At 46.1% G+C, this 23,333-nt stretch overlaps 1 protein-coding gene across 1 annotated transcript; it reads left to right on the top strand.

Moving 5' to 3' along the window:
• The first annotated feature begins 297 nt into the window (after positions 1–297).
• LOC119383730 (fatty-acid amide hydrolase 2-A) lies at positions 298–22,261 on the top strand. Its single transcript, XM_037652004.2, has 7 exons — positions 298–560; positions 7,095–7,314; positions 10,799–11,008; positions 17,203–17,322; positions 18,747–18,901; positions 21,318–21,413; positions 21,671–22,261. The coding sequence occupies exons 1-7, from the start codon at positions 372–374 to the stop codon at positions 22,259–22,261; spliced, it is 1,581 nt and encodes a 526-aa protein (XP_037507932.1). The 5' UTR covers positions 298–371.
• The last annotated feature ends 1,072 nt before the right edge of the window (positions 22,262–23,333 follow it).

The raw sequence follows: 23,333 nt of genomic DNA, 5'->3' as shown, positions 1-23,333 counted from the left end.
AAATGTTTTTAACGTGCAAGTACAGTTTCCAACGCAGGTTTATCCCAACTTCCAAGCACAAAGCCAGCTGCCTTTGAAGGAATACCAACTGCGCTAAGGGTGCTAGTTGTGCAAAGCGCAGCTGGCATTGTGAATGAAGAGGCTCTATCAATGCTGTGGACATATTTTCTACACTGCAGCGCAAGCAGCTCGTTAGTTCCTTGTGCAAGCACTGTGTGTGCATTGTATGACCCTGGAGTTTACGCTATCTACGACACAGTGAGTGTCGCTGATAAGAAAGTAACACCCTCCGTGCGCAGCCCAACCGAGATAGCTCAAAGTGGCTTGTGTTTACACAGGCTGGTATTTTCTCGCAGATCGTTCTTCGTGCAATGGCTACCATCTTGGGAAGTTGTCGTGAGCTGTTACATGAGCTGGGAATATACCTGTGGTGCACTGTGGCCAGGCTGGTGTTTGCCTTGTGGTGCTGCTGGAAAAAGCCTCTACAACTCCCACCTGTAACCGACAAGCTTCTTCTCCGTTCTGCTACATCTCTCGCTGCTGACATCAGAAATGGCAAGGTAAAGTGACTTTACAAGTTGGCTTGCATCCGAAAACGTTTCTACTTACAGATCATGCATTTTTTGCATAAACTAGGCACTATGCTTAAGATTTTAAAATTTAACCCGCCGAGTAGACCTTGCTGTTTAGAGTGCTGTTTTGCCTACGCTTTTGCTTCTTGTAATGGTGGGTGCTTCATTATGGAAAAGCGTGACGATAATTGTGGAATGAAAACAACGCCGATGAAATGCAAAGTGTTTTTCGATGCATATATGCGACCGTAGCGCCGTCACAACGGTTCAGTGCTGTTAAATCAGCTCAAAACCTCGCTGCTCGGCTTCACTCTACCCTTAAATTATTCCCAATGCCGTTATCGATACCGCCTTTATTTTCGGTAAATGGTATCTCTGCCGCGTTTGCTATTGGACGCAGGACATTGGGATAACTGCTGCGTTATTCATAAAACACTATTACGCTCCGAACTGCTTGCATACACTATTCCCCGCTAAGACAGAAATTCGTTCAGAAACATCAGTTTTATTACACATTACCCATTACCTGCCCCTAAACTGAAACAAATATAAAGAAGCTACCGTGTATTCTTGACTGGCAAATAGAGAAACCTATCAATGAGCTTCGCATAGCCCATGAACAACGAAAGAAAGATTCAAATAACTGTCTTCAGAATCCATACAATTTAGGCATACAGTACTCGGATTTGCTGTTTCGAATAGTGAAGCAATATATCTTGTTTCCTTGTTTGTCTCCTTGTTTGTATCCAAAAAAGATATTGCAGCGTAAAACACCTGACGATTATACGGACGTACATTCTATGCGTATAACTACTGCAAGGCCGAAAGGTTACCGTAAAGCATTGTAGTTGCTGAAGTATACTAATCTGCAACCATGTTCGACTGAACGGCACCTCGACGACACTCCGTCAGCGCTGCGAAATAAACATTTGCAGTGGCTCAGCTCGGCTATGCCAGGTTATACGTAGCGTTAGCAAAGGTTCAGCTGATTATTCTTAGCTTTCCAGATTGTCTATGATTATTAGCCTTCTTCTGTTCATTCTTCGTACGCTGAACCGCTAATTGCCAGGCAACTACTTCGGGATCCGATGAGATAAGCTTCTTGGCTCTTCTGCGCCATCGAGCAGCATTTGCGCTCTCCTTCACCATGGCGTTACCCACCTGCAAACGCCAGTCAGAGGCGCTATCACGCGGCCCCAGCGCAGTGTCAGACGGCGACTGCACAGCGAAGGCGAATAGCTGTGCGCACGCCGGCGCCACTGTGTCTACGACGTCACTCCTCTCGAATGCGGCGCAGACCAGCAGCGGCGAGCCGCGCGCGGCTGTGGCGGAGTCTGTGCGCGCGCCGGCGCCAGCGTGTCTGCCGCGCCTACGACACCACTCCTCCCGAACGCGCAGACCAGCAGCGGCGAGCCGCGCGCGGCGGTGTCGGAGCGCGTGAGATGCCAGCTACGGTGACCCAGCTGTGTGACATCCCTGATCCTCGCGCATGCGCAGCACGGCTCATGACGCTCCACGCGAAATCGGCTCCGGCTAGGCAAGTGTAGCTAACGCTACAAAAGTGCCCAGCGCCTCAACGCGCTGGCTTGCACGGAGGAAGTTATTACCGCATTTACTCGGAAATATGTCGAGTACTAATATAGGTCAACCCCTATATAATGCCCTCACCAAGAAATAAAAAAATGTGTATATTAGAGTATAGGTTGACCCACATATTTTCAGAAACCCACGACGTTTCAGATTCCCGCGAGCAAACGCATGGCCTCTGAGATGTGTATTTGCTATGTGAAGATACTACAAGAGACGTATTTAACGAACTTAGAAAAAATATAGCCTTCGAGATTTGTGTTTGTTGTCCTTGGAGTGGGTTCATCATCATCGGAGGTGCTTTTACGCTTCGCGCGGTCTGATCGCGTTGTCTCTGCGCTTCTTGTGTTTGTAAGTCATCGCGCAAGTATGCTGGTGTGTTTAGCTATTGAACACACCCAAGTGTTGGCGACAACGAAATAAAATACACTGATTATGGTTCTGTGGATGACGCCGTTCCAGTTTTGACGGTTTTATCCGTCGACAGAAGATCTTGGTGAGTGTGCCGGCGTGTGCTGCTATGATGCATGGTTCAGTCTGAACTGTAGCCAACATTCACGGCGATCTGCAAACGCTTTGATTACAGTTCGCAATGCTATTTTGCTTCTTAATTTACTGGCATATAAATTTACTGCAAATACACATATATGATGCATCATATGATGTAACTGGCGCTGTTTGAAAAATGGCGGGCGCGACATGTGGACCTATATTATCTCAGTACTTCTGCTAATTTTGATCACGAATACAGGTCGAGTTTCTTTAATGACGAATATTGGTCGATAGCTAATTATGGGTAAAATTCCCGAAAAAAAAAGGGTCGACCAATATTCGAATACATACCGTAACCATCCGATGAAACAAGCAACCGTGTAGGGGTGGTTAGAGAATTCGGGAAGGACATATTCCTGCCATGACGTGCGAGAATTTCAGCGCGATTTCTAAAGTGGACTCCATGTAGACTATGTAACAGAGTGACGACTCTCAGCAACACGGCGAAGAGCTTATCAGCCAGCCTGGTAGAGGATAGTCCCAAGAGCGTGTGGCCATGTTCCAATGAAGGTGTCCATAGATTTTCAAAAACCAACGCTTGCCGCAGACATATCAGAGAAAGGTTGCAGGTAGTTCGTAACTTTGCGAATTACACAAGCCAATGAGCGGATCTTTAAGTTAGGTCGCTTTGATTCTAATACCCTTACGTGCGGTGTATTATAAGTGAAACGTTCCACAAGTTACAAATTAACAGTAGCTACATTACTCAGAAAGAAATTCAAATCAGCCTTCTAAATCTTCCTTTGTAAGAGACACCTCTGAAACACGAGCGAAATATGACAAATGTAGGTTACGAACCAACCACTGCATGCAAGGACAATCCTACAAGTAGAAGATTTCTTTGAAATACCACTTTATTGACATGGATACGTTGGAAGAACTATCGCGCTTATTATGTAACGGGAGAAATATAAATGAATATTTTTTTAGATTCCAAAATGAGTTTACTTTTCATATTATCCATTCATTTTTATTCAGAAATATGTTATCATACTGATGTATTTCGCCCATGCAGTACCGAAATAAATCCGAAATCGTTAGTGCCAATATTCATCGCATGCACCTGCGTGCATGCACTTATGAGATATGCGTATATGCGCTCATACATCTTGAATGCTTTCTATACCCAGCTAGTACTTGGGTTTGTAGTCGACTCGTACGGAAATTCATGTTGCCTATCATGGTACTTTTCTAGTCACACCCTAATGAATCCAAATCACACAATTGAGCCAATAAAAGCATAGCGGGCATCATTTGTTATTTTTAACCGTAGTTTAGTAAGTATGACATAAACGGAAATCGATAAAAAATGGAGGAAAAAAACATCTTTGTCGTTGGTGGTACTGGAATCTACGACCTTCGAATCAAGCTTCCGATGCTTTATCAATTGATTCGCGATTGCGGGCATCGTAGCTTAATTGGTAGAGTACCGAACGTGTAATTCGAAGATCGTGGACAGTGTGTCGGAACGGAACGAAAACCGAAAACGAAAAACGAAAAAACGATATTTTTGACCGGTACGAAAACGTAACCGAAACTTTATCTATTATTTCGTTCCGGAGTGAAACCGAAATTTTTGTCAATCGTTTTTCGGTTCACGAGAAAACTTCGCCATCCCGAACAACTGAGCTCATGCAACGTGAGCATACCTCAGGGTACAGTATTAGCGCGTACTTCAGGCAGGAATTCCGAAGCAAATATGTGTTGAAATTGTGCGGAAAACGAAAACAGTGGCAACCAGAGATGTTTATATTAACGCAAGTGGACTTTTGCGCGCCTGTCACGCATGCCAAAGTGGAGAGGGCATCGTCGGCGTAGAAGTTTGTTACAGCGAAAGCTGTTATGAGATCACAACAGCTGAATTTGGCGCCATGGCTGTCCGCCGCCGCCGGTGTCCGTGACCGGTATCGCGTGAAATAAGAAAAAATTAAATGAGAAACAAATTTCTAGGATCGGATGCCCTCAGCGTGGCAGTCGGCTCTTCCACCACAGTTCCACGCTGGAGCTTGTAACTCCTTCGCAAAAATACTCTATACAGCTGTCACACCTGGCATGGAATCCTGTTAACATATGTAATATAGAGTGGCAGAAGAGTAAAATAACAACCAGTCATCACACAATGCTAATCGCGCAAAGAGTGTGTGGTTTAATGCTTCCCACCAGTGTTGCGGTTTGCCACTCCTGAATTGGAATTACTCCGGAATCATTCCACATTTCAGCCACCCCGGGATGGAATGGGAATGGAATGGGGACAACGCTTGGAGGAATGGAATGGGAATGGAATTACGCCTTTTTTCGAATATAGAGCACGATTTCGTCTACCTGCTGTTTTTCAAGCTTGAAACATTAGTAAGTCAGAGCCTCGAATTTAAAAATAAAGCAGTATTTTTAAAATGGTTTGGGTCATTACAAGCACGGTACATTTATAAGCAACGCGCCTACTACGAATCAAGGCATAAGTTAGTGCACAAACAAATGCATTATCCCCGCAGATACTGAAGAGAGAAACAAATTACCCCTGCGCGTTGGTTCCCACTGATACTCCCACACGAAAGTGCCGAATATTCTATGCACAGCGTGATCCTTATATCACGAGCAGTTATGTACCTGACACACGTAAATAACCTTTGCGACGAGGTAGACATTGCATACCTGCTCACAGGTGAACACAGAAATTTCTCCTCACCCCATCCGCGCTTGCGAGGAGCGCTTGACAAGCGTGAGTGCTGGCGAGCAGTGCGGCCCAGTGTTCCGTATTCGATGCAAAGGCACAAGGTGCCCGAGCAGTGCACTGTTCCAACTAATACCAGCAGATCTAGAGGGTTGTTCCCCATTAACCAAATCTTAGTTTTCTCCATATTCACGACCGCTCCAGGCGCGTGGCAAAACTGCTTAGTCTTCTTGAATACAACTTTTGTCAGCATAAAAATACGCTATGTCATCATTTTATTATTAACACATTTAAGCTTAAACAATATTAAAACATCACCATTCGTTCGAACATGCTGACCATGCAAATACTGTAGGTAGCGGGAGGACCGCCCCTATGGGAATTAGTAGGGTGATTGTACTGCCCGAGATATGTAATTAAGCTACTATCCCTCGGCCTTCGTAACCTGTTTTGCGTACTCTTGCAGTTCTTAATGCATCTGATGACATCAGCTTGATGGGGCGTTCATTCTTAACTCAATAAAACTATCAAGATGGCTTTGCGTTGAGGAATTACAGGAATGGAATTGAGTGCCCGGCCATTCCCGGAGTGGGAAGGGGCTAAGTTTTTTTAATTCCGACGAATTGAAAGGAATGGAATTGCGGTAAGTTCTAATTCCCCGGAATGGCATTGGAATAAAATGGAGGCGCCCATTCCGCAACACTGCTTCCCACCCACTGCAACGTGCTCAACCATAATTCTTCATCATCATCAGCCACAGCACAAAGTGCACATAATGCCTTACAGATGTGTAGAGGGTACCACGATTCTCCGAAGATTGACGAAAAATAACGTAGTGGAAGCTTCGCTACTTCAGAAAAGTTACGGTGATTTATGGCGTAGTGGGTACCTTGCATGTGTACTTAGTTTCCCCAAGAGACTCTACAACGGGCTCTACAAAGTGCGCTCTTCCAGCTTTCGCTGTGACTGTGCTGCGTGTTCCGCGCAGGCCTGGCGATCTTTTTATCAGAACAGCGGTCTCGCACATCAGAGAGTACACTCAATGACTTTGAAGGCTACACAGGTTTCTGGTAGTTGTTAGGAATTTGTAGTACAGTTACTTCCACTCCACCGAAGAACGTGTTTTACCCTCTTCCCACTTTGTTAAGAGGAGGTCAAGTAACTACATCACAAATCCAATGTTTTTTATCATTAGCTTTACTTCAAATTTTTGCATGCAGAAAAAAAGAACCGTTACGGAACATTTTTATTTCGTTCCGGAACAGAAACGGAACAGAACTTCTTGCGTCGGAACGAAACTAAAACCGAAACGAAAAACATTTCGGTCCGACACCCTGGTCGTGGGTTCGTGCTCCACCGACTGCGAAGGTGTTTCTTCCTCTATCTCAATTAATTTTCGTTATGCCATAAATACTACATGACAGTTAAAGATAACAAAATAATGCCCACTGTGCTTTCATTGGCTTAATTGCCTGTTGTATTCGTCAGGTTGTATCTAACAAAAGAAACGATGCCCCTTCCCTTGTTCGCACTTTTATCGTCTTTGTCATGTAGGTGAAGTATAGTGTTTGACACCATGACAGAAGTTCGAGGCTTTGTAGCTGCCTAGTGGGCAATACAAATGAATTCGTTGACACACCGACTGTGGAACCAACTAAAACTTGCAAACAATTGCTGCAATGATACAACTTTTCTGTTCCTCGTACTTGCAGGTGAAAAGCGTGGACCTTGTCTCGGCCTACATCAGACGCATCCGGGAGGTGCAGCCCATCATTAACGCTGTCGTCGAAGAGAGGTTTGAAGAGGCTCTCAAAGATGCCGAGGAAGTCGACAGACTGATGGCATCGGCAACCATGAGCGCGAGTCAAATGAGCAAAGAAAAGCCACTGCTGGGCCTTCCGTTCACTTCCAAGAACAGCATTGCCATCAGAGGTTACTTGAGGATTCCTGAAAGCCGTCGGCGGATATATTAATTCTTAATCAGACCATTACGACAAGCGTTAAGTTTGTAGAAACTGGTAGATGACATATATGGAGTACTACGAACCTTTTCGTCACTTAAAGCTTTACAGGGGACAACCTTGCTAGTTGCGCAAGTTGGAACAAGTCATTCATAATGCTACTGAGCGCAATCGCAATATGTATTAGGGAGTCGTGTAGAGGACTCGTAGCAAATAGAGGAAAAAAGAAAAGGAACACACACGAGCACTGCAGGTGCTTACTACTTCAGCGACTTGGAGACGGAAATTCAGACTTCTCTGAATTCAGACCATTGGGGCAGCGCTGACGCTGGCCAGTAATGTTCTATTTTCTGTTTGCATTTCATTTGAACAGAAAGGCTGCGAGTGAAATTATACAGTGACAAATATTTTTTTTGGCGTGGAACTGTTTGTTGCAGTATGATATGGTGGCGCAATTCAAATCGAAGAGTTAATATGGAAGAGTTTTTCCGTGCGTACTCAGCAAAGGTACGAACAAGAGACTGTAAGCACACAAAATACTTTCATGTGTGCTCATTATCGTGTGCGTCATCCGTTAGATTGTTCTTGCCTGCCTAGTGACATATAATTGTACAGTCTTTGCGAAGATGCAGTAGCGAAAGCGCACTCAAATAACAAACACAGATGCCTGTGATTTCAAAATATTTTTTTTATAAAAACGTCGAACATCCCGGTGTAGAGTAAAAAAGTAATACTCTGATATCAGACGCAAAACCGACGCGAACTGCGCAGCGTGTGGAATGTTAACATTATTTGCGACATTTTTGGCAGAGCTCATTCTTAGCACAGGTAAAGTGCGGAGCTTGAATGCAACTAGTGGCGCATATATGTAATGTGTAGCATTCGAAGCTAACTTTTATCAGTCGAGATCAAAAAGTAGCGATTGACCATATGACTCACACACGGGAACGGCAGCAAGTGAACAGAACGTTTCGGCGTATCCCGTATAATTTCGAGTGACCCCAAAAATGACCGTTCGCGCTCGGTGAACAAAATCAGCACATTTACTTTTCGATGACTGCTGTGAAAAGTAAAAAATAAGAAACACTCGAAATTTTGAATTACTTTTAGAACACAATTGCAATTCGAAAACACCGATAAAAATAAGAAGAATATATACAAAAGGCATGGAAAGGGTTAAGCTAAGGGCTGCATATGTGGACCTTATGGTTACGAAATTAGAATTCGAGTCGCATATATAGTTTAGAAATGAGCAATTACATCTCAGAAACCCATCGGATCAGGCTCGTTGCGGCATCGGACGGACCAGATAACAACCACTTGCTACTAAGAAGGAACGCCCGCGCGCATCTCCAGTCCGGCGGGGTTGTAAGTGGCTTGGGCAGCGTGTGAAACACACAAGTTCACCCAAAGAATACACCAGAGCACGCGAACGCCGAAAACGTATAAAGGGATAGAATGGGTTAAGCTAAGAGCTGTATATGATAGAGTGGACAATAAGGTAGGTCTTAACGCAAGACGCGCTAAATGGCGTGAACATCTGGCGTGTTGGCGTCACATCCTTTTCACCGTACGCGCTATCTTGGTGCTCTCTCCCGTTGCGCCAGCTGTGCGCCAGACAACACCGGGTTCACTTCACGTACATCACAGGACATGGCTCGCGTAGTGCGCGCTTGCTCCGGTGCTCGCCAGGTGCCGCACGCCTCGCCCTTCCTCCGCCCCTCCCCAATATAGATGAGGGCGCCTGCTCACGTCACCAGTTGCTCTTTGGGTGTACCGTAGTACAGTGAACAACACGAGGGGTAGTGGGCTCACAGTCGTCGAATGCGTGACGCCGCAGATGTCTCCTTGGGCGTTATCGTTGCTCACATGACGTCACACTGATCTCGACGAACGTGACACGCGGTGCGCAGAAGTGTTAGCGCCCTACGTTCCTTCGCATCGCGTCTCCCTTATAACACTGCTGAGCACAAGATGTCGCGACCGTCCAGATAATGTAGCGTCTGAGACCGCGGGTAACACTAGTGGCGTCACCTTCCGCGTTGCCGCTTTCGCGAGGCTAGTCCACTACCCCTTTTCTAGTTCACTGTAGCTGTGGAAAGGATGTCCGTGCGCACGCTCCTCCTACTTCTCCTATAGCGTCGGTCGGCCGGCTTACGTCACCAGTTGCTCTTCTGGCTGTGCCGTGTAGAGGTGTGCACGGGCTCCGGGTAGCCCGAAAGCCCGAGACCGACCCGGCCCGCGGGCCGGGCTCGGGCGGGCCGACGTACTTTCACCTCGGGCCCGGGCCGGGCTCCGGCTGCTTGGAGCTTTATCGGGCCGGGCTCGGGCTCGGCGCAAAGCCCGACTCAAGCCCGAAATATAGAGAATGAGCGGGAATGGCTTTCCAGCACGCATACAGCGCCTCTTCCGCGACCGCCCTTTACCGCTTTTCCTTTCCATTCGCCACTTGAAACAAAAGGGGAGCAGTTAAAGCACTGCCTCTGTTGCACTGCGACAAACAGAGAAGTAGCACCGCCTGAGCTAGTGACGGCGCCACGCGACTGTACCGCGTTAGATTTAAGGCCAAATCTCATATGAGTGAAAATGCACGCGACAGCGACGAGCGACCCGACGTAGATCGCCTTCGTGCAAGCTTACGCTTGCATTGGCATACCCCACACACGTGACGGCTTTGGCGAGCGAACTCCATTGTTGCTGGCATGAGGCCCTCTACTTGTATAGCAAAAGTGCCGCGAACAGTCTCTATTAGAGACTGTTCGTCGTGTGTCGTTTGATCATATTCGATATGCTCAATAAAATGCCAAATTACCGGAAAACGATGTTTTGTTTTCGCAGCGAACCTTCAAAAAGCCTGGCCGGGCCGGGCCGGGCCCGGGATTGTGTTTTCGTACGTCGGGCTGGGCTGGGCGGGCTTGCAGCCCTTTACCGTCGGGCTCGGGCGGGCCTTCAACAAAGTCAGCGGGCCCGGGCCGGGCTCGGGCTCGGAAATACGGCCCGTGCACAGCTCTAGTGCCGTGGAACCGTGTACTTGAAGAGGGATAGTGGGCTCAATGCCGATGTCTCTCCTTGGGCACTAAGGAATACACCACGGCACATGAACGCCGACGGTCGAGTGCCATTACCAGACACCTTTAGTCAAGAAATAGGGTTGCCTCCAAATTTTTCCGCTTGTGTAAGTAAATCATTTACATGCAATGATATTATCATTCTCTTCAACGAGCATCGTCCATGCCCTCCTCACATTAGACTCCTTGCTTTGCGTGGTGGTGTTAACCTCAACGTTAATTTGCTTGTGCATTACCGTCAGGCAACAGCGGCAGCACGGCGCGCTGTGTCCACCACAAGATGTACCGGAATCGCAATATTTTCATGTAAGGACGACTCGTTTGTAAAGAGGGTCGTGGGATTTCTGAAATCATAGTTGTAAGTCTACGCCGGCGTTTTCGTCGCAGGCATGCGACATGACGCGGGCTCCCTCTTCTGGCTTGGTCGGCGCGCCGTGGAAGATGCCCCTAGCGTGGCGTCCTTGCGGCAAGGCGGCGCCATCCCACTGGCGCTGACCAACGTGCCTGAGCTGTGCATGTGGAGCGAGTCGCACAACTTGTTGGACGGCTGCACGCAGAACCCGCACGACACGCGCCGAAGCCCCGGTGGAAGCAGCGGTATGTGTTTTTTACATGTCTGCCAGGGCAACTACGGGTCGCAGCATTCACCTGTAATGTTCATACTGTGTGCGTGATTTGACATGTTGTCATGAGTGCCTTTCATTTTTATCCTATCTGATGATTCTAAAAGCAAATCTTCCATTCTTGACGAATCTCTGCCAGCATAGGAGTGCTGAGCGTTCTCCATAGGAGGGTGGGGGGGGATGGTATCGCCATAGGGTGTCTTCCCCCCCCCCCCCCCCCACACTCCCTCGCGCCCCTGGTGTAGACTGAAAGAAAACGAGCTTCGTAAAGGATGCAAAAATGAAAAGGAACGAAATGGAACACTGACGTGCTTCCCACGACGGCCTGCATTTGGCTTCCGGATTTCCAGGCGTAAAGGGATAAATTTCTTAGGACTTTTCTTAGGATTCAACATTTCTTAGGATTCAACATCCCGGGTCCGCGGCCGCCATTTTCGTCAAGAACGTGCATGGCCGTAACTTTGCATTTTGCACAAAAGACAAATGGGACCAAGTAAAAGTGGGGAACAATTGGCGCCATGAGATGTTAGGAACGACGGGTGACACTCTTCGTTCTCTTCTAAGCATATCCGGTCGAGCACGTACTTCCGGTTTTCCGAATATCGGTAAAAAAGATCTTAAAAAAATAGAAATCCATGGTTCTGGCTCAGGTTAAAGGGGTCATGAACCACTTTTCCAAGTAATGATCTAATGGCCTCAGTATCGGAGTGTACTGCCTCCCGAATCGATTGCCGCAAAAATTTCTCGAATCCGTCAAGAATCAGCGGAGCTACGGGGGTTTGGCGCACGCTCCCAGCGCTTTCTCTCTTTTCTCGTACCGGCGAGCGCACTGGAAGCTAGACAGGGAGGGATGGCATGGGGGAAAGAAGTTACGCCAGCGCGCGTCATGAAACGCGATCGCTCTCCCGCTGTGATTCGCTTGCGCGAGTGCGGCTACCGTGTACTGAGGAGTGAGGCGCCGGCAAGTGGCGGCGCCCCGCGGCAAGAAGCGCATCTGATCCGAACGCCGCTCTCGATTTACGTCGGCTATCGGCCAATAAGCATGCTATGTCTCTTGCTACGTACAGCGGACAGACGCCCCGCCCACCGACGAGAGTGAGAACCGGCCTCTGTTTGAAAAGAGGGTGCCTGGGGAAACGGCAACTTCGCGCTCCGCTTGTGGCCATTACGCGGCGCGCACGACTGTAATATTTGGCAGAGCAGTTCATAGCCGTATCAGCTTTCCGCAGGATGTGTTTTTTCAATCAGCCCAAGGGGTGCTTCATGACCCCTTTAAGCATTATACTGGATACATCTGATATCGGGGCATAACTTGATTTAGGACAGTGGCCAATTACCTGTGAGGATAATTAATTAAAATTAATTGATTGAGTTGATTGAAAACTTGCGAGCAGCTGTTATCGTTGCGGCACCTGGCGGAGCAGATATCAACCGCGCGCTCCTTTCTAAGTGCCCTATGGGATCCGCTTTGGCAACGCACAATGTTAACCCAAGCAATACACCAGGGCACACGACGAACGCCGACGTGCGAGTGCCGCTGCCAGACACCGAATTCAAGGATTAGGGTCGCCTTTAGAATATTATTCTTCATGTTCCCCGAGGTTTCGTGGTGCTATTTCCTCGCCTGGTATATTCATGAACGTTGCTTGTAACATTCTATTACATATTAATATAAAAAGTAATTATGAAATTTTCTGCAACATATGAACCTGGGGTATCCATGCTATATGCTCGTGGAACAGCGTGAAGGTGGTACGAATGGTATTATTGCCGGTTGCTTTAGAACAAAAAAAAATTGAAGTTATTTTCCATTTTTGCGGAAGTTAGTGAAACGCAGCACAAAAAACGTGTCAAAGACAGTGAAGTGACGCAAAGTCCGTGATATAGCTTCAACATGACAACCCACTATGTACGGTACTCAGGGATTGAAGCGCTACATTTAAGGGCTAAGAAGTGCACGTAGTTTCGTCTCTACCGTCTTGAGTTCATGTCATATCGGCGTAATTTTTAATCGAACACTTGCATGAGAGCCAACATTACCTTTAGCGGCTAGATTCGTCACAACATAACGCGGTTAACTCGAGTAATTGCGCGTACCACTCGTATTATACTAAAGGTTTTGATGTCTCGTTTAAATCCGTGAGTACTACTGTTGCATCTTCATCTCTGTCTTTATACAAGAAAAAGCTTCATTCGCCATAATAGTTAGGCTGAGATACCTACCTTGTCATTGTACACTAAAGTGCTGCTTCTAGAACACGTGGCATCTGAGCAAATATTACGTTGTCACGTTATTAAGATACAAGAAAGCAGCAACAGCCGACATTCGGAGCGGTCGCATCGTCGTGTCGTGGTCATACTTTGTCAAGTGTTTGAAGCTTATTTAGAGTTTTGACAATACATGAATTGTCATGACACACACACACACACACACACACACACACACACACACACACACACACACACACACACACACACACACACACACACACACACACACACACACACACACACACACACACACACACACACACACACACACACACACACACACACACACACACACACACACACACACACACACACACACACACACACACATGTGCATGTACATAAATGTCACAATTACAAATCAACTAGTTCTATACAGCATAATAAAGTGCAATAATCTGAATAAGTACAAACACAAACGAAAATGTATAGATATACAGTTTTACAACAATTCCGGTCAGATATTGTTTGATAGCACAGCAACAGCTAGATGAAAGAAACTAACATTATGTAGCACTCGCACAAAACAAATTATTTTCTGAGAGAGTACCGTTTTGATTTTTTTCTAAATGTTGACAGAGTTAGAGAATGTCCCATATTATCAAATAGCGCGTGTTCATCATTTAGGAGATTAGGAATTTGCCATTGTAATAAGTGGTTTCCGTAGGTGGTTTGTGTTTTCGCTTTAACAAGGTTCCTAGATCTTAACAGGCAATTGGTTGTGGCATTGGCGTACGTTGAAAGGACGTTCTCGCGGTTGCTTTTAAATGTTAAAATGCTTTTTCAGATAATTTTTGTGTATACATAATCCTAATGTGCAAAATACGATCCTGATGAAAGTGCTCAGAAGTGTGTTCACACATCGAGAGGTTATAGATAACACGAATACACTTTTTCTGCATTCTTAATAGGGTTTCCATATTGGTATTAGAAGTCACATCCCAAACAAGTAGGGGCGTGAAGCAGTAGTGGAGTCTGTGAACGGCAGAAAAGTACAACTGACACTTAAACTGTGAAGGTAATAATGTGCGATATTTACTCAACATGCCGATTACTTGTGCTGTATTCCGTTTAACATAGTTAACACGATGCGCACATCGCAAGTTCTCGTGAAAGAGCTCCACTAACGTGAAACCTGTGGAGGGGCGAAGCATGCAGTGTGTGCCCGTGTTCCCACAGCAGAATCACTGCTAATGGGCAATGAGAGACAGCGGAACGATTAGACACAGAGACTCGCAGTCCGCTTTTAGTTAATGTGCACGCTGCGAACCTTTATTGTTCAACTACGCACAAAAGAAATCTCCCAGCGACACTACATTGCAGGTCGAGATCCATACGGGTGGCCGGTGAATAGTTGTGCAGCGCGAGCAGTCGGTTTTTTAAAGACGATAGTCTTTCTTGGGGAACTTAAACGCAGAAATTTTGGTTTGTCTTTCTGTCTTTCTGTTTGTCGGCACGTCCCTCGATTCAGCCACTCGGCCAAAGTTGAACCACTTGCCCAAGGGCCAGCCATCGTGAACGGCTGACTAGGTTCATACTTGTGTACATTGTTGATCAAGAAGCAAACATTACGCATATCTGAGGCGCAACATCACTAGGTAAGTATTAGGTGGTGTGTTCCTTTAATAGAAAATACATAAATACGTAATTCTAGAGACCCTAGTTTCTTAAGCTGCGCTGAAAATGCGACTGCGCCGAAACTTGGCTTCCTCCGTGTCCTCTGCACGAGCTCATTGTTGTGTTTCGGTTTCGGTTCAGTATTGCACTGTACGAATGCCATGGGGCGCCACTCTGGCATTCCTGCTTTACCCAGGCGACGTGAATATAAAAGAGGGTGTGGAGAGTACTCGTTGAGTGCGGACCTTTCTTCTGCTTCGGCGCTTCGCGCCAAACGGTGTGTTCGGGCTGGCTGGCGTCCCCGCCGGTCGCGTTGGTCACCGCCGGTCTTCGCCTGCTGCTGCGCCGGGACTACCAGCCCGCAACACAGCACTCACGTTTCCCGACGTATTGCCAGATGGCGTTCATATCTCACGCAGCGCCTCTTCTATCGTCTTTAGACGACATTTGCAGCGAAGCACGCAGATACGCGGCCATTTTTTTTTTTTTCAGAAAACTCGCTAGCAGACGCTGCCTGCGTCGGCGCTGTCTCTCGCGGGCGAGGGCACGTTCTCGTTCCTCGCGAGCTGGTATAATTCAGCGTTCATCGCAGAAAGAGCGTTTCCATAGTCAACGCCCTTTTCTCTTCTATCCCCCCGACACGGCGAGCCCTGAGGCGACGGCGCCCTCTCTTCCGCTCAAGCAAATGGACAGGACACGATGATGCATGCAAGGAAATTGGTCACGACGATGCACGCGGCGACAGCAGACGACTATCCACCGCTGACAAGCCGAGACCCTAAGGGGCTTCGCCCCTAAAAGTACTCCCAAGAACTTGTATTGGGAAACTCTCTTAAGTGGTTTTGACTGAAATAATAAATGACATCCAAACTAATCTGGTTTGTAAATTGGAGTAAGAACCATATACTTCGTTTTCTTAACATTTAAGCTGAGTTTATTAGCCGACAACCACATTAAGAGAGATTCTAGCCAATTAATAATTATAGGAATAAGAGTAAAGATGTTAACGTTTGTGTCGTCGGCTTATAATACGATATCTGGTGTTTCTGGTACTGCTATGATGTCATTAATATATAGAAGAAGAAGGGTAGGGCCTGAAATGGAACCTTGTGGGACGCCATACTTAATATCTGCAACGTCTCGTTTAACATTGTTCATTTCCACAAACTGGGTGCGGTGTGATAGGTAGTTACGCAATATTTCCAGTGCCATACCTCTGATTCCATAAGGAGGTAACTTAGAGAAAAATATGCCGTGCTTAATTGAATTTAATGCTTTAATAAAGTCTCAGAAAATGCCTATCGTGTAACGTTGGTTTTCTATATTGGCAGTAATTTTATCACGTACTTCAAGTAAGGCGGATTCAGTGGATTTACCACTCTGAAAACTATACTGATGTGTTGATATGTGACTATGCTTCTCTAGATGCCCAGATAATCTAGAATTTAAGGCCCTTTCAATAATTTTAGACAATAGCGGGAGTATCGATATTGGCCTGTAATTACCAATGCAATCAGTGGCACTACCTCTATGAAGGAAGACGAGCCTAGCTATTTTCACGTTATCTGGAAATGTGCCTGTCGAAAACACAAGGTTTGTGATGTCACAAGTACCAAATTCTAGCATTTAGTATGTGACTATCTTTCTCTATCCTCTGTAGAATAGATCTGTAGTTAGATATAAGAGGTGTCAAAGCCGATGGCATTTAATCTTCGTGTCGTGCTTCTGTGTGAATAAGGCTCTGAATATTCTTACTCGACGAGAATCATACGTGTGCGTTGTCTTCGTGACGGAGACTAGCTAAAGCCAGAGGCGATGACTGGTGCTGTTTTACTATTTTAAGCAGCACTCGTCCTCACCCTCACTTCCCTTTCCCACCCCTTGCTATACCATACTACTCATGACAATGCTATAATATACATTGCTATGCTATGCCTTACTCTCTGCCCTCCTCCTTAACCTCTATTCCCCTTTCCGTATCTTTTGTTATGCAACAATATACTTGGCTATGCTATACAAGATTTTGCCTGCGTGACGCCAAGCGACGACATGAGATCACAGGAGGTTGCAGCAGATGGCATGAGATACATCAGACGACAGCCCGGGGCCCCTAATGTGCTTGACACATAAAACAATCTAGAAGCCGTCTAGACCAAACGAAATCAAACAGTATAGCTGATTGTTCCCAGAAGGACGTATATGACAAGAAACTTACGCAGTCTGTTGCATCCAATAAGCACGGGGTGGTGTTTGACTATTCATTCTTTTCGCAAACCACAGGTGGAGAGGGAAGTCTCCTTGCAGCGGCTGGATCCCTGATTGGCCTGGGAACAGACGTCGCGGGAAGCGTGCGAATACCAGCCGCCTACTGCGGGATCTTCGGCCACAAGCCAACAGCTGGTGATAGCCGCAAATCAAGTTTTTTCATTTGGTTTCGAAACTCATTTTTTTTCTTCAACCCGGTGCACTAGTTCAGTGGTGCAGTGTTATGCATGTGAGAGCGAAAGGAGCAGAGTGGCCAGGTCGAAAATAGATAAAATAGTAGAAAAATTGGCAAACTAGCCAAAAAGTAACCTACTTGAGTCAAGTGCAGTAAAAGGAGCCAAAAGTAGCAAGTGTGTGAAAAGAACTGCGACGATTCTTTTTAAATGACCATATGCAAAAACCTTTCGGCGAAACTGTGAATAATTACAGCATTAACGATCCAAAATCACAGTTCCTGCGACTCAAGCACAAATTGATGACGTTAGCAATTATTACGTGCCGGATGACGAAGTATTTGGCTGTTGCAAAAGTGGCACCCTATTCACGCGTCTTGCGTTACTCTTCTCAAGAAGAACAGAAGCAACAGCCTTGTGACAACGATGTAAATGAGCACAGCGCGGGTGCGCTCAATATAAAGGTTGCTGGGATTTAGGTATAAATTATATAGTCAATTACGCAATCATTACTAGCGTGATGTCAAACTCCTAGCAGTTAATAGTGCTGAGTCGCAGTCCGTACGTAATCCTAAGAAATGGCACAAGTGCTAAGTCTGTTATATTATTTTAAATGTCGATAAGTTCAGAGCGCCCAGCATACTGAGCCCTTTCGATATTCTTTTTTACTTTCAATTACGGTTCAAGGTCGCGTTGAGCAATAGGAGGTCTGAAAAATGAGGCCCCATGCAAAGCATTCTCCTAGTCCCTGCCACGTACCCAAAAGCTTTTTCTTTTGTGTAATGAAAGTGCCACATTTAATTTAATTTCGGGAGGTGGAAAACACCTTGGCCTTCGTGTTTTGACGCCTCATTCTTGAACACCAACGCCTGCGACGTCACCAGGTGTCGATAACTTCGTTCGAATCGAGGGAGCACGAAAGTAGCGAAAAAGTAGCCAAGTAGCCAAGAGGTTTATTCGGCCGCCATCGGCCTAAGAAAATAGCCAAATTGGTGACAAGTAGCTAAACCTAGCAACCTTGTAATCAACTCCGATCTGTCACCTGCACCCTTCAACAGAGCATGTGGGCACGCAGGCCCGCGTCCTGCCATTCGGGCATACGTTTGCGGCCCGAAGTTTTGATGATTAAACTGGTGATCTCGAAAAAAGCAAGCTTGTGAGCCAAGAAATTTCGTTCTTAGAAACTTAAGACACTTAGAATCCAGAACTTTGGTACTACGCACCTCATTTAATATCGACTGGCTGTCATAATACCATGATGTTGCCTAATTCACAACATTTCAATTAGAAACCAAAGATTACAGTTTCAGAGGGCTGTTTTAAGTGGATCGGATTACGACGCTACGCTTATTTTCCTGACCTCTCATCTTGTCGTGTTACCCTCAGGAGTGGTGCCAAACACTGGCCTGATGCCAGACCTTGGAGAAAACGTGGCGCAGTTCAACTGCGTGGGACCAATGACAAGGTATGCAGAGGACTTGCCGCTCATGCTGAACGTCCTGGCAGGAACCGCAATCGACAGGCTTAGACTAAACGAACAGGTGTGCACAATTTTCTGAGTCTCTTCTATATGGCGCGTGAATGTATATGCTTAAGTCGCGTACTAAAAAAAGAGACCACTTATATCATGAGTTACATGCCAAAAGTTCTTCGTCTCAGAAACCAAGAATTCAGTAAGGAATTAGCAAATTTTATTTCTTTCTGCTGCTAATTTCCCTGAAATTCTCTTTCAAGTCAACTCTTATACCCGTCAAAAAGGGGGCGTGACACCCAATTTTCGATGATTATCTGTACTGTGCGGGTTTATCCTTGTGCGTTCACAAATAAGCTGGCGAAATTTTAGCGCATTTAGTCGAGCACTTAATATATAATTGAATATTTTTTTATAAACAGACGAGCGGCCTGAGAGTCTGGCAACACTGGCGCATTTGCGAGCCGTGATATAACAAGCTGATTGCTGTGCGAGCGTCTGCATTCCGGCGATCAATCTTGTTCCGTGGTCAGCTGCGTGTGCAATCGAGTTATTTAAGCTTTCTTCAGTTTGAGACTGAAATTGAGAGCTTTGCAGCGGCTGAAACTTTGGTAGAAGACAACAGTGGCGTAGCCGGGAGGGGGGGGGGGGGCACACGGGGCCCGTGCCCTCCCCCGAAATTTTTTTCCCCATGGGATACATAACACAAAATGACACTCGACCCCACTTATACGCCCGGACCCAATGTCGGACCAAGGAGGTGCCCCCCACCCCCCGAAAAAATTTCTGCCTACACCACTGGAAGACAACGCCTCCGCTCCATACAGTGTCACACAGGTCATGGCAAAATGGCGGTCGCCGGCGGTGGGCGGGGTTTATAGCCGGCCACAACTAGGGCTTATTTTGCGCTGAATGAATGAATGAATAAACTTTATTAAAAGTCCGGCAGTTTCCTTCGGGCGAGGTGGGGGAAAGAGGGTATTTACCCCTGTCCCGTCCCACCATGGAGCCGTCATCTGACGCCATTATTTTGCAGTGAAGTATTTCTTTTTAACAGTCCAGTTTTCATATATGTATGGGCACAATAGAACCTCTACTGGTATTTTTTGCTGAAAACCACGAATTATTGGGTGACCATGTCATTGCCCCTATAAAGCAATGTAGCAAATTTCGCAGCTCTGATTTCTAAGCTACCGGCGCATTAATCCGCAGGAAGTGCCAGGCTACGTCAACGCGATCACCAATCTTTACCAATCCAACTTATGTTCCTGTAGTTGGTGACGTTGTGTATCATAATTTATGGTAATGATTGTGTAGAATGACATATAGCGAGTGTCTAGTGTTACACACCGAGATGACCAAGATGACATCAAAGAGGTCGATTAAAGTATGACGCATGGACAGTACCGAGAATAATTAGTCTGGCAGTTGATTTTGAACCCACTTTCCAGCATTCCACACAAGCCCGTTGCTCTAGCTGTACGATTTAGAGGTGCGGGGATAGTGAAATCTAAACCAAATCGAATAGGAATCGAATACTGTTCGAATAGCCATTTAACAGTAAGGCAACAATTTTCAAGGAAGGCATAGCATTCCGCGACGCTTTATTTGAAACAAATATTCGCAAATTTTAACAAGTTACCATTACCGTTACATTTCACCGCGAAAATATACTACAATTATGTAAACAGTGGTAAGCCCACATACAGCAGCGACTACAGCCTTTGAAGTATTTTTTAATTGTAGGATGAACACAGCAGTCACTTCTGTGCTCAAGATGGTACTTTGTCACCCGCTTTTGACTAGTACTCAGACCTAAAAGTTAATGTTTCATGAATGAACACCATCACGAATCTCAACATAATGACAGTGGATTACGGACAATTTCGCTTTGGCCACACTGGAGTTTAAAGCGAAAATTCCTTAATCCGGTGATCAGTAAAGCTTCGATAGTCTCGCAAAAGCTTAAACTGCAAGCACCTTCTTAATTCAGTAATCGAAACAAGAAATGTGATCCTTCGCTATTTCAACATTTTGTTCCTTTGATGGAGGTTTTCCCGCCAGTGCTGATTATTCGAAAAATATTTAAAAAATATTCGGTAGTTTTAATATGCGCTATTCGAGTCGAGCACCAAATCGAATAGAACGCTATTCGGTTCGCTGTTCGAAAACCTTTTAATATTCCACACCCCTTGTACGGCTATTGAACACACATTGACCCTGCTGCAAGAAAATGATTTGTGAGTAAGACAAGTACTGGAAAGTGTGTAAAGTATTCTTAGAATGCCGATTGCCTTAAACAGTATGGAAGACGCGATAGACCTTGGGAAATCATTCGCTGCAAACGGCTGTGTTTTTCCGATTAGCAAAATTGATACATAATTTTTATAAAAGCTTACAATATCGTTTCACCGAAATAATGTGTAACGTTATTTGAAAATGTACTGGGCCGTGCAAACGGAAACGAATCTGACTCTCTTTTTCAGGTAAATCTGAAGGCCCTGAGGCTGTATTACATGGACACTGAAGGGAGCCTCTACATCAGCCGTGTGACCGCTGATATGCGCCGGGCAGTTAGACGGGTCAGTACTTTCATAAAACATTCGCACAGACACTTCAACCATTTCCATAGAAACAAGAAGACAATGAAGTGCATTTTGATGGGCGTGGGGAGTGATAGCGCAAATATGGGCATAAGGTGATCAGAGCTCGTATTTGTTAGCCAGCTGAGAGAGCGTATTTTGATGAGACTTAGTCGCGTGTATATAAACCTGAGTCTTACCACTGTAACGCTTCAGTCTTTTTACTATATCGTTACTAGAATGTTTCTAATGAACAGGTCACCCAGTACCTCACTGTGGAGCACGGACTCGAAGCGAATCAGCTGCACCTGCCCGAAATGCGATTCGGCATGGAGGAGTGGTTCAAGGTTATTGCCATCAAGGATCCCACACCACTGGCCCATATCTTCAGGCCCGGCGGCTTTAACACGTTAGTCGAACTGCTCCGCCACCTCGTGGGTGCTGGCCGGCACACACTCGCAGCGTTGGTCGCGTCTAGGACGGCTTCGCTTTACAGCTTCCGTTCGGAGCAAAAGGCTCAAGCCTTCACGGCTTCCATAGAAAGAGCCCGCGATCGGTTCGAGGAGACGCTGGGTGACGACGGAGTTCTTGTCCTGCCAGCTTCCACGAGCGATGCGCCGTTTCAGAATCAGGAATTTCTATTTGTCGATTCAACAGGCATGACGGCTCTGTTCAATTTGTTCAAGGTGCCCGCAACAGTGTGTCCTGTAATGCTATCAAGAGAGAATTTGCCCTCGTGCATCCAGGTTGTTGCCAAGAGGGGAAATGACCGGATATGCCTGGCTGTTGCCAAGGAAATAGAGAAACGCTTTGGTGGGTGGGCTGATCCTTCGGCGAAACTTCAATGAAGAGCTTGACTTGAGTGAAGGACAATTTACTATTGCTGAGCAAACCTACGACGATTAATTAGGTTCAAAGTGTTTTGCGTGTTGTGCCGCGGAAAATGAGGAACAATGTCCAACACTGTAGCCACTTTCACATACGACATGATACGTGGGCTCGTTGAAAACATTTTAAGTATATTTTTATTAAACCCTATTGCAATGAAACGTTGAATCATACTGTGAAATTTTTTTTATAGTAGCAATAAGTTTGGATAAAGAAAATAGCAATTTTTTCTCTGTAAAAGCTTCGTTGTGCTCGCAACACTGAGTTAGCTAGGTAGCTCAGTGATGCTACCGAGTACTTCTGATTTGGAGCAATTTTTGGAGCAGCAAGATTTTCGTTTTGGATAATAATATATGGGGTTTAACGTCCCAAAACCACGATATTATTATGAGAGACGCCGAAGTGGAGGGCTCCGGAAATTTCGACTACCTGGGGTTCTTTAACGTGCACCTAAATCTAGGTACACGGGCCTGAAACATTTTCACCTCCATCGAAAATGCAGCAGCCGCAGCCGGATTTGATCCCGCGACCTTCGGGTCAGTAGTCGAGCGCCCTAACCACTAGACCACCGTGGCGGGGCCATTTTCATTTTGGAGAGCTTTGCAGCAGCAAAAATTTCCATTATGGAGCACTTTGGAGCACGCAATTTCGCATCGGGGAGCACCCCGGAGCAGGTAATTTCACAATTCTGAAGTACATTAGAGACGCAAGTTGCATTTACATACAGACATACTAATAATTGTAGGGCTGTTATGAAGGGCTGGATACATATCTCGAGTCGTTGCAAATCTCAGGGGTGAAAAATTAGGGCAGTTGTGCACTAGTGGTGCGAAGACTGAGGAAACAGTAGAGCTGGTGCGGTTTCCCTCCTCCTACCCCTCCCCCGTCACCCTCACTTCCCTTTCCCACCCCTTGCTATACTATAGAAGACTATGCTACGCTTCACCCTCTCCAATCCCTCTTTCCCTCCTCCTCACCCTCTATACTACACTGTACAAAGCTATGCTATGCTTCACCCCATAGAGTTTCCTA

The sequence above is a fragment of the Rhipicephalus sanguineus genome, chromosome 2 (genome assembly GCF_013339695.2).
Source record: "Rhipicephalus sanguineus isolate Rsan-2018 chromosome 2, BIME_Rsan_1.4, whole genome shotgun sequence".
In the NCBI taxonomy this organism is placed as follows: Eukaryota; Metazoa; Arthropoda; class Arachnida; order Ixodida; family Ixodidae; genus Rhipicephalus; species Rhipicephalus sanguineus.
The sequence above is the reverse complement of the archived record's forward strand: the minus strand, read 5'-3'. Positions and strand labels throughout refer to the sequence as shown.

Excerpts from the sequence above, each read along its gene's own strand:
- LOC119383730 (XM_037652004.2), top strand. The coding sequence starts at position 372 with ATGGCTACCATCTTGGGAAGTTGTCGTGAGCTGTTACATGAGCTGGGA. Across the intron at positions 18,902-21,317 it reads GGCTTAGACTAAACGAACAG|GTAAATCTGAAGGCCCTGAG; the intron begins GTGTGCACAATT and ends TCTCTTTTTCAG. Across the intron at positions 21,414-21,670 it reads TGCGCCGGGCAGTTAGACGG|GTCACCCAGTACCTCACTGT; the intron begins GTCAGTACTTTC and ends TCTAATGAACAG.